We start from the raw sequence: 12,118 nt of genomic DNA, 5'->3' as shown, positions 1-12,118 counted from the left end.
GCTGGCTCTTGCTGATAAGGGTGCTGTATAAAATGGCTTGGGAGAAGTTGTGATGTGCAGAACTACTTAAATGAATGTAGCAAACAAAGATATAGCATCTTATTTACAAGAAGCCTCAGAAGTAAATAATGCAGACAAAAACTACTTGTCAGTAGGAGAATGTTGCCTTTATTCATTCTGGGTTCCTGCAGTCATTGTCACCTCTGCTGGCTTTCTTGGGTTGTAATGGCTGTGCCCTGGGAACACCCTGCCTTGTGTATAGAAAAATGGTCGTTACTGAGGTCTTTAAACGTCTTCAGTTGTGGAAGTGGCTAACAGCTCCTGATGCTCTCTAATTTTACTACTTGACATAGGTAGAAATCAGTGGTGGAGGGTGGTTTTAACTAACTGATGTTGTTCCCTTTTAAGAGTTCGTGAGCTTGGTACCAAAAGCAAGGTTGCTCTATAATAGCTCTGTTTGTTTGTTCCATTAGCAGTGTACTGTTGTTTCTGCTTGGTGGATAGATGAGTTGGTTTTAATTACCCCTGTTCTCCTTACAGAACCTAAAGAGAGCTTTGGGCTGGAATCCTGCTGTGGAAGTTGACAAGGTCCCAGCTTCTCAGTGTTGAGAGGAAAAGGAATGGTAGCTTAAACAAATCATAGAGAGGAAAGTAACTTTAGAAAGATCTGTCACTTGGATTCAGTGAAGGTGAAGGGATTTTGCTGTTTCATCTTAAATTTATTTTTTGGTTGTGGAGATATACTTCAAGAGAAAGGTAGTTTATGTTGCAAAAAGATTCTTCCTTTAAAGTGGCAGGAAAGATATTTCCCATGTGGGTGACTTCTGAAAGATACTGGAGAAGTTGACCTGGAAGCTGAAAAGGGCTGCTAACAGCGTCTGGTGACGAGTTTGTGCAGTGTGCTTTTTGGTTGCAGCAGGTACAAATGTAATAGAAAATGACAGAAAATGAACGAAGCTGTAGCTGTTGTTCTCTTCTGCAATTATCAGTGTTTGTCTTTGCCTTGTGGAGATGTGTGTGTTGTTCAGGCTGTGGTTAAGCAGGGAAGGTGTGCTGGTATGTAAAGCCCTACGTTACTTTGCAACTGAGTATTACTGACCTCCAGAAACACCATAATGGCGATGAAGCAAGGGACCTTCATCTCTTTGGCTGCTTACTGCTATGGCATAACTTCTTTAGCAACAAAATTCCATATCAGGCTTTCCTTTGTAAATACTCCAGAAGAATGGTAGTGCAAAAGGTTGAGAGAAGGACTTTGGCGAAGCCAGGTTTGTAGCCTGAGAGTACAGCTACAACACGTAGCATGGGCTTCAGGTTGGTGTGTTTGCTTTTCCTTTACTCCCCATACTTCACCCTTTGGCAGGTGGACAAGAAGATGCAAATTGGCTTTTTCCCTTCTTAGGCTAGTGTTTATTTTTCTCCATTCTAACACTGATCTCAAACAACCTGCTTAAGAGAAGGAGCCTATCATCATCTTGACTCTCAGGGGATGAAAATCCCTGGGGAAGAGAGAAGCACTCTACTTTTCTGCTTTTTCAGAAAGCATTGCCCACAGCCTCTGTATATGCTGTGTAGACTTACTCTGAAGAAGTCTTTCTCCTTTCACAGTCTAAACTACATCTGCATCATCAGATGATGATCTAGAGTGTAAACAGCCAATATTCTGCTGTTGAGGACCGGGTGTTGGTTCACATTTACGTGCATTTTGGGGAGTTTTACTTCACGCTTGGTTATGTCTGTTCCCGTGGGCAGAATGTTATTTGAGGGTTTGAGCACAACTGGTTTAGGTTTACACCAAAAGAATGGAATTACTGTGCTCCAAGGCACCTCTGTCATCTGAACTGAAGTGCAATAAATGGGATAATCAGTGAATTTGCTTCAAAAGTATGTTTCTAATCTGAACTCAAGCATTAATGTAGAATGAGCCGTTAAGCGTTTGAAATCACTATATTTTCCTTTCAGAGAGACACAGCAACTGCTGTAATGGCAGAAGCAGTGTGGTACAATAAAAAAGGTGCTGCTCCATTGCTGAGGCGCTTTTCTTCTGTAACACTGCATGTTGCTCTGCCCCGTGACACTGCTTTACTTTTCCTTTGTGTGCAAAATCAATAGCAGAAGAGCATCTGCACAACTTTGCCACCTTCATAAAAATATTTCTTGTTTTTTTATGTTTGATATGGAAAAATGAATGGTAGGTTTCTTAAAAGGAAATTTAAAAAAAAAAGGAAAAAAGGGAGAATAACTCTCTTGTGTGACTTGCTGTGTCTGAAGACTCAGAGTGGGTGTCTCAGTAGGTTAAATGGGATGAGAAGATTCCTTTCTAAGGGTCTTAAAGCAAGGTAACACAGTACGAGGAGAAAACACTGACCATTCCAGTGTGTTTGTACCTAACAGTAAGTTGACAGTAAATGTTATGGGACTTGCAGGGTTTCTATTATATAAAACTTAAGGTCCTTCTGAAGATCTGTGGAAAGAATGCATATATTGATGAGTTTTTGCTGGAAGTCACAGAACTGTGATTTGGTTTGCAGTGTTTAATTTCTAGGTTAAGATATGTAGGAAGTAGTATCAACCCATCACCTCAATTTCAAATTTCCATTCTAAACCATTAAACAGTATTTTTTTTATTCAGAGGCAACCTATTTTTGAGTTCTTCATTAAAAGTCTCATGCTCCTTCCAAATATTGGAAGGCACAGGTGATTGCTAAGGGCCACCAATTGCAGTTATGTTCCATTTCTTTTCCAAGTGTGCTGGGGCATTGCTATTGCAGGATAATCGGCCACTCCTTCTTTGAGATGTTGAATCGACACATTTATATCAGTCTGTTCTTAGACCTCAGAGGGTACTTGTGCACTATCAAGGGCAATACAGAATAGCTTGTTCAGCTACCAATATTCTTTGTACTTTGTGCTCCACAGCTTGATGGAATAATCAAGAGGAACACCCACCAGTGTGTGGGTGGGAGCAACAGTGTTGAAATGGTCGTGGTGATTCAGCAGGGCTCAGTAACTGTAGAGTAACCATGCTGGTAGCAGTACTGTTAGCAGGTACTATGCACCCATGTTCTCTGAACAGCACTTAAACTACTCACAAATTTTTGTCACTGAAGTAAACTTTTAATTAAAGGACAAAGTTCCTTTGGAAAGTTGCAGTTGTGTTTCTTATTTTTCTTGTTTCATGTTGCAGCACCACAAAGCAAGGGAGTTTTTTGATCAGAAATGTTATTCCCAAGTAATGGCTGTCGTGTTTAACCTGGCTTATTGTAAGGGAATAGCAAAAATGTTCCCATTTCAATAAACCTTTATAATACTGCAAACATGAGGAAAAAAAAACCCACTTCTCCAATTACAGAATTCCCAAAGTCCATATTTTTCTATTTATAGTTTTGTTTTTCATATTTTTTAACAGCACTGAATATTTTCCATGCGATTAAGACTTGAAAGCTTTAGTTTGTAGCATTTATATTAGATATTTAATAAAGCTTTTGGGCTATACTCTGAATATTTTAAAGTAATCTGTGGCCTCATTAGAATGCCTAGTGGGAAATGCTTTGGTAATAGATCCAACTTCTGCATGTTCTTCTCTAGCTTAGTTTCAACTTATTTCAGGCTTCTGAAGAATTTCAGTGACCAGAAACTATTTTGGTTTAATTTCAGGAACTACAAACACAGTATCGGGAGGGATTTGGTGTAACTGCCAAAGTGAGGTTTAAGCCAGAAGGAAGGTTGCTTTCATGCAGAAGGCTTTTAAAGATCTAAATCAGCCATTAATGCGTACAAATATATTAATACTGAAGAGATGGTAATGCCCTAATATGATCATAAGGGCACATGACAATGCCCTTAATAACAGGCATAGCATTTGGTTACCCTTGAGGGGGATCAGACAGTTGGACTTTATTTTTGTGGGCCCCTTCCAGCTGAGTTACTCTATTCAATTGTACCTGGGCTAAAGTAATGAACACGTAATTCATGGTCAAGCTTCATTAGTTAATTTAATAGCAAAATAGGCATCAGGCTTGTGGAAACAAAACCAAAAATCCAATCACCCAATAACTAAACAACCAAACAACCCATATTCACAGTTCATGGACTCTGTTCATAGCAGTTCCCTTCCTGTTTTGTTGTGTTTGGTGGGATGCTTTGCATGGACTGGGTTTGGGAGTAAGGACTGAGATTTGAAACCAAGGTGAATCTGACATCCTGCAGGAGAAGAAGGGTGTTTGGGATCAGATGGATCCACTTTGATCCAGCTGAGAGAAGTAATTTTTTATACTGTCGATTTGACTGTGTGTGATCTGATGATATTCTGAAAGGGCACAAGTGCCAGCTAAGCCTCTGCTAGCAAGCTTTGTTTCAATTGTGCACTGGCAATAACTCCCTTTGTGTTGCTCTGCCTCTCTGCATTTCTCACTGATTTCTCACTTGGAGCAGTGGGAGGGCTCTAACACTGTGGGAATATCAGTTTCTATTCTGAAGTACTGTGAATATTGTATACATTACTAAATTTAAGTACTAAGTAGTACACTTTGCATGGTGGAATAAGAGCTTTATTAATACATTCATTTTGTAGCTTAGTTAAGCACTCAGTTCTGTTCCTGTTGAGAGTTTATAATTTTTAGAGCACTTGAGTAATTACAACTTTGAACACACCTACCAAAGCCAGACTTAAACACGATTTGTTAGAATATCTTATTAATGAAATATCTTATAAATGTAAGTTCTAAAGGTCTTGTGAGCTAACACACAAAGCTGCACTGTTTTCCTACAAAAATTACATCTGCCAAGCAAAATAACTCTTTTGAAGAAATGTGGAAGGACATAGAGACTTTTTCTGAGTGGTTCACTCTTAGCTTTTTGCAAGTAAATCTTGAGTTGCATACAGCTGAGTGTGGACTTGCAATGTATCATCTACTACTAATTTAATCATTGGGTCCTTGGTCTTGCCCCAGGTGCCCCCTGTAATTATGAAGTAACTTAAACCTTTGTTAAGGAACAGGCTGTGTGAGCACTGCTATGGAGCAGTGGAGAAACTTGGTCACAGCAGAGTACCTGAAGGGCTGTGGGGTCCGTGACAAAAATCCCTTAGGGGTATTGGCTTCCCTCAGGTTAGTGGTGTTCCAGAGCATCTCATATCTCTCCCTACACTCAAAGCATTTCATCATGGGAACCCACGCTCCTCTTCTTTGATTCTGCCGCAGTTAATTAACTGTTAATAAGTTAATTAACTTCTTTACATATTGGTTACTTAGTCTGTAAGATGCAATGTTAGTTCAAAGGTGCTGCGGAGGTGGTCAGATGGTATCGTGGAGTCATTACTGCTGTCATTCACCCAAGGCTTTGCCTCGCCCTGCTCTGTGTGCATGCCACCTCCCAGAATCACAGAATGGCCTGGGTTGGAAGGGACCTCAGGGATCATGAATCTCCAACCCCCCTGCTGGGCAGGGTCACCAGCCTCCCCATTTACTAGACCAACTTGCCCAGGGCCCCATCCAACCTGGCCTTGAACACCTCCAGGGACGGGGCATCCACAACCTCTCTGGGCAGCCCGTTCCAGCACCTCACCACTCTCCTGGTAAAGAACTTCCCCCTAACATCCAACCTAAATCTTCCATCTTTCAACTTAAAACTGTTCCTGGCATTGGGTCACAGAATCACAGGTCGGTTTAGGTTGGAAGGGACCTTGAAGATCATTGAGCTCCAACTTGCTGCTGTGGGCTGGTTGCCCCCACCAGATCAGCTGCCCAGGACCCCTTCCAACCTGGCCTTGAGCACTTCCAGGGATGGGGAATCCAAGCTTCTCTGGCCAGCTGTGCCAGTGCCAAGGGTTGAAGGAACCCATGCAGCTCCGGTGTTCTGGATTCTCATTAGCTGCTCCAAAAAGCAGGAGTGAAAGTCTTCATATGTGGAGATTTTTTCAAAGGTCGGGATTGTAAAATAGCAGCATATCATCTTCAGTGCAACTGGCACAGCTGTTTCTCATTGTTAGTGTTCTTAAGAGGTAATACAGGACTGACAGTTTGGGTAAGAAGTGGTTAGGTTCCATTGCAAAGCTGAAGGTGAGTTTCTGTGCAAAGCAGTTCCCCACTGTTGAGGTACTTAAATTTTTGTCTCTAAACCTGCATTGAGATTTTCAGACCTAGGTGGAAGCATTTGGAGTTTTCTTCATTCTTATGGAAATCACTCTGAAAATATCTGTTCTTACAGTTGTGTTGCTCATCGTTCAGATATTGGTATCTAGCTTTAGGGGCTGGGTCATGGCCTTATCCCTCTGTCTGAGAGGGTGTGATGAAGAAGGAGCCAGGCTCTTGTCAGCGGTGCCCAGGGCAGGACAAGAGGCAGTGGGCACCTGCAGGTTACAGAGCACAGGCTGCCCATACACACTGCATGGATTTTTCCATGACTGTCTGTCTACAGATATTCCTTACAGAGCATTAGCCCCCTTTTTAACGTGACAATTTGTAGCTTTCTTGGCTGCCAGGAGACTGAAGAGTAGGAAATTGGCTGTAAATATGTCATTATAAAACAAATCACATGCCCTCACCACCTCAAGCCCTCAGCTGAAAGGAGCAAGCACTTTAAGATAGATGAATTTATTTTACACAGAACTATAACAGTTCTATTTAACAACTTTGATTACTTGGAATGAGAGGTTAGAAAAAAAAGCTTCAGTAATCTGCCTCTTTCATGAGTCACTTACACAGCTTCAGAATGAGCACAATGTAATACTGCAGGTTTTTCTTATGTTAAGTGCTATAGTGACAGGTACGGAAGTTGGAACTGGAGAAGCAAAGATGTTTGAGAACCAGAGGCTGTAGTGTGTAGGTGTAGGAGATGTGCCCTTTTAGGTAGAGTTGTAACAGTCGTTTCTCCTCTGCGAGGGTTTGTGTGCTATTCAGATGTGTCATAGAGGCACAAAAACAGAGAGGCAGCAGCTGGTTTAAACCATAGTGATCTTTTTTTTTTTGGTTGTTTTTATAGTTCAAATGTAAGGACAAACCTTGAAGAAAGCAGTGCAGGCTGCAGGTCTGGCTAGCTTTGCATAAGCAATGCATATCTACTGCTGACAGTTATTTCCATTAGAAGAAGGTGCAATTATTGCAATGCTTACTACAAGGAGTAGGTATCAAGAATGAAATAGAAGTGTTTGCTTTGGTTTAAAAGAGCGAATGACTCATTTAATTTCTAGGGTTTTTTTCTGCACTGCTTCATTGGTGGACTTTCAATCCAGCCTTAGTTCTATAGGCAAGATGCTAAATAATACAAAGGGAGGATTGGTGACTCTGTAGGTATTTACCACACTGGTGAGGGTACTTCTAATAACAAATTGTTTACTTGTGTATCAGACTACTTAAAGCTATTGCTTTCTTGTTTTTACCTCACAGCTCCCACTGCCTCTCTGAAAAGGGGTGAAAAATAATTTTTCATGTTTCCATCTCACATAATTTGAGCTGAATACTTCTACAGAAAGATAAAGTTTTAATAAGAGCTAAAAGTTCAAATAGGTGGCTGTTTCCTTTGAGGACATCTGATAACAAAAAGGGCACAATTGCTGTATTTCTCTTCAACTAAAGTATGTGAGTAAAACACTACTTTTTAAATTACGTAGATAGATAATTATACTTCTCTTCATTTTATTTCAGCTTTACTTTTGGAAGCTCAGTCAACACCCTTTCAAATAACTCCATCAACCATGGCAAATATTGTGAAAGGCCTGTATACACTAAGACCAGGTAAAAAGAGAAGTGCTCAAGTCTCTCACTACTGTTGTTCTGATATATTTCACCAAATACGTATGTCGTTGTTAACTATCTAATGTATATTTACCATGCACATGTGTTGTGTTTTGTCAGTCGTAATGCTTAGTTGCACTGTGACCTGCACAAGGTGGTATAGTAACCATGTGGGTAACAAAGTTGTTGTGGTTTTTGGGTTTTTTTTTGTTGTTTTTTTTTTTTACCCAAATAACACAGCAGCAGACTTTCTGCTCTGAAGATGGTAGGAAGATCTTCTTGTTCTGTAAGAATAAATAAGTTTTTTTTAAAATGAGTCAGTTATGACACTGGTTTCAAAGGTGATGCGTTAAAATGATGAGTTATTGTCAGCAGCTCTTCAAAAGGTCAGATCTCTGACATAAAATGAGTGACAGTTTCTTCTCTGAAGCCATAATTTAAATGGTATCATTTCATGCAGACATTAAATTAGTTCCTGAGTACACCATGAACACCTTATGCAACAATAACTATATCCAAAGCAAAAATATGTTACAGACTCAAATCAATTTTGCACCAAACCCCTTCATACTGCAATTTCTGTGGAACTGAGTCGAACTTTAGCCTGTGTTTAAAAAGAGGTCAGCAACTGAGAAAGTACTCAAAATATCCATAAGTATATGGTACCTGAAGCTTGCTGTGAGCTTGAGTTCTGTGCTGAAATGGCGGTTCAACTAGTAAAAGTAAGATACATTTTAATATTGCTAGAACTATGTATTTTTTAGTCTCTAATGATGTACTGCAGTCTTGCTGTCAAGTCCTGTCTGCCTCTGGCAACTGGAAAGGAAATGGTTTGGTTGCCCTCTGAAACTTGCAATGAACAAGATAATCTCTAAGGTCCCACCCAACTCAAGCCATTCTATTTCAGAATGAAACCGTTTCTCATATTATTTTTACTCCTATAAAGCAAAGCAAACAAAAAAACAGCCAAAATGAACAAATCAGATCTGCTCTTCATTTCTCCTTTCAGTAGTACTGTGGCGTTCCAGCTTCACTTGATTTTTGCCTTGCAGTCCCTATTTATAGAAAGAGGAGTGTGGATAGGAACATCTTACAGAAAAGCCCTGTTTTTGTAGTGCAGTGTTTAGTGTTCATACAAGCCAGGAACGTAGTGGACCCTTACAAAATGCATGTATAAAACACTTTGAGTAAACAAGATTCATCTTTACAACAACAAAATTATCATAATTTTGATTTTATCATAATTATAATATATACATTACATATATGATATAATAAAATATAAACTTTTGATTTTATCATAATTATCAAATATTATATTTTAAAAATGAAGAGCAACATTTTAATAAACTGCCCAGTACTGCAGAAAGGGTATATGTGTAAGTATAAAAGTGACTTACTTTTAAACCAGTCCCACGTGATTCTGTTATATTGCACTAAGTATGATAGAAGTAGAGCTTGTAATTTCTTTAATATCCATTTCAGTTGATTCCTGTCTTGCATGTTTACTTCTCAGGCAGATACTAGTTTGGGTGGTATCACAGGCCTCATCAGATTTTGAATAGTTGTCTTACATCTCTATGGTTGTTCCTACAACTTGTGAAATTTCCTCTGCACAGCCGGGTAGGAAGAACCAGGTAAAAGATGCTGTAGAGAGATGCAACAAGAGCTGAATTTTGTTTTGATTGTGTGGTTGACAACAAAAAAAAATCCTGTATCTACTTGCAAGCATGTGAATATTTATTCTAAGGTTTTGGGTTTTTTAAATTCAAAATACTAGAAGTTACTTAAGATAGGGCAAAAGTACTTAGCAAATTTGTTGGTGACTTCTAAAGAGTGAAACTTCACAAATGATCTCATCCATACATTTTGTTATTGTTTTCCCTCTTACAGAATGGGTACAGATGGCACCAGCTTTATTTTCTAAATTCATCCCAAACATTCTACCCCCTGCTGTGGAATCTGAGCTTCAGGAATATGCTGCTCAAGACCAGAAACTTCAAAGAGAACTTATGCAGAATGGGTTTACTAGGTAACAATTACTAGTCTTCTGTAGTAATTGTGATGGACAGTAAAGATGAATACAAGTAAAAGTACTGAAGGATTAATTTAAGAGTTAATAAAAGAACCTTCAAAACTCAGTATCTAAAATACGGCCTAAATTTGCACGTTTTGAGGGCTGCCATCCCTGCAGATGGAGCCATAAGCCAGAAGATTGGAAATCTTAAAGTGTGTTCATGAGACAGAATAGTTACAGTTCATGCCTCCTTGTCCTTTGATTGTACTTCCAGTGCACAATCATGTTCTTATTCAGGCTTTTATGTTGGTCATTTATTTTCTGTAAGCTGGCGTTTTTTTCCATGGTGTTCCTGAAAATGTCATTTAATGACTTCTCCTTATTCCACTTCCAGAGCTATTTATACAACTAAAGTACGTCTTTTAAATGAGAATTTCCCTTCTGAAATTCTGAAATTCCCCTTGAGCTGAGGTGGAGGGGTGAGCAAACAGTAGATGAAACAGTGGAAATTTTTTCTTCTTGTTCAGTCTGGGCTGTGCCAGTTGCTTTATGCTTTCTATCGAGCTGGTTTGGTGGAGATCAGAAAGGATATTGGCCATGTAAAGGGCACTGATATGTCTTGTGAGTTGACAAAATTGCACTAGCCTGTGCTTTGGTACAGTTGCTCTTTTGGCGTAGCTTGCTTTCAATTTAATAAATAAAAGTGTAAAATATGACTTTGTAGTGGCATAGTGGCATTCTGTGATTCTATTCTATGATAACTGACTGCCAGCATTTAGTCTGAAAGTGTTTTGCAAAATACTCTTTATGAGGTTGTATTGTCAGGGATTTGGTGTATTCTAGTAAGCATGAATGGTGCATAGAGTCTGTCATCATTGAGAGATAAAATAAAACTGAAGTACAGTTGATGCATTTGCTTCATTAGTTTGCACTGATATTTGAAATGCATTTTGCCATGAAGCACACTTCAAGATGTAATATGCTGCTTCCTCTGTACAGGAATATAAAACAATTCTAAAAGGTTATAAATAAGGTTACATTCCTATATATAGCTGTACGTGTATATATGTATGGAAGGGTTGGTTTCTTTGTAATGAAGGAGCATGTCAAGTCTGTTCTATTCTGAGTTCTCTGTCCTCCTCTAATCACCAAAAAATGGTGATGTCTTTGCTGCTGCACTTCCTTGACACTGATGGAGGAATACAGCACAACGAAGTGTCTTGAGCAGTGTTAATGACCTGCCAGGCTGCAGTTGGAATTGTCAGTTGATCAGCACCATTATGTGCTGTTGCTGCAAAAAGTGGGAACACAAGCCAATCGCTCAGTGGTATTTCTCTTGTGAAAGACCTTTATCAAGGTATACACAGCCGGTCTATCACCTTGGGACTGGTCTTAGAGGAATAACACTTTCTATTATTAGAACTCCTGATTTCAACTAGTTTCCAGCAATTAAGTGTGAAATTATAACTACTCTGATGAAAACGTGTTGGAGTCTCTATTCCTGATATAACAGAATCAAGAGCAAGCCTATCATCACAAGGAACTTGGGAAAGCAGCAAGATTTTTCAGCCTTAAAGAGTTTGTGTGCTTAAGAACAAAAGGAGGTTTTGAGGGGGATGGGTTTTCTTCTTTTTTTTTTTTTTCCCCCTACATGGGTACTGATATTGCTTTGAGTTTTCAGGAGGAATGATGTCAGTCTGCATTTGTAGACCTCTGCAGTTAGTTCAATATGCTGCTTGGAGAGGGAGTGCTGTCAGCTTGGACTCACTTAAAGTCTGTGTGTTGGCTTTCCAGGAACACCTTTTATATTTCAGGTTGATAGATGCAGATTTCTCATATTTTTAAAATTTCTCAACCCAACTTTATAGAACTCAAGAAAGCAGCTTTGTGTGTGACTTGAGGAAAGCGCTCATTTGCACCATGGTATTATCTTCATTCTGTTCAAATATTATCCTATGAAACTGAACTTCCTACTTTTACTGATTAAGTAAATAAAATGAGCTAATATATCTATTTTAGTAATCTGAGAATCCTGAAGTCATTTTGTGTAACTCCTATGTTTGTAGCTTTTTTCTGTAAGTCCATAAGAAGTTGGTTGTGCTGAGTTATTTTGTTACTGTTTTCCTTTTGGCAAATGAACATAACTCTCTTGTTCCTCTTTCCTAGAGGTGACCAGTCAAGGAAAAGAGCTGGAGAAGAGTTATCTTACAGTAAGTATGAGTCTTCAGCTCTGATGATGGTACTGAGCTGGGTGTAGTTCCTCCCAACAAGAATAGAGGATATTTATCTGTGTGCATTTCTGTACCAACATATTTATCTCTGTGCATTTCTGTACCTTTTGATTTGTGCTGTTAGTACTTTATAAAGG

General features: G+C 39.2%; 1 protein-coding gene across 1 annotated transcript in view; it reads left to right on the top strand.

Annotated features, from left to right (window-relative positions):
• The window catches only part of CACUL1 (CDK2 associated cullin domain 1), a 41,498-nt gene that overhangs the window by 25,888 nt on the left and 3,492 nt on the right, over positions 1-12,118 (top strand). The window contains exons 6-8 of the mRNA NM_001031238.2: positions 7,644-7,733; positions 9,627-9,765; positions 11,917-11,960. Of these exons, the coding sequence (NP_001026409.1) occupies positions 7,644-7,733; positions 9,627-9,765; positions 11,917-11,960 (273 nt within the window). The remainder of the gene's footprint in view (positions 1-7,643; positions 7,734-9,626; positions 9,766-11,916; positions 11,961-12,118) is intronic.

The sequence above is a fragment of the Gallus gallus genome, chromosome 6 (genome assembly GCF_016699485.2).
Source record: "Gallus gallus isolate bGalGal1 chromosome 6, bGalGal1.mat.broiler.GRCg7b, whole genome shotgun sequence".
Taxonomy (NCBI): Eukaryota; Metazoa; Chordata; class Aves; order Galliformes; family Phasianidae; genus Gallus; species Gallus gallus.
The sequence above is the reverse complement of the archived record's forward strand: the minus strand, read 5'-3'. Positions and strand labels throughout refer to the sequence as shown.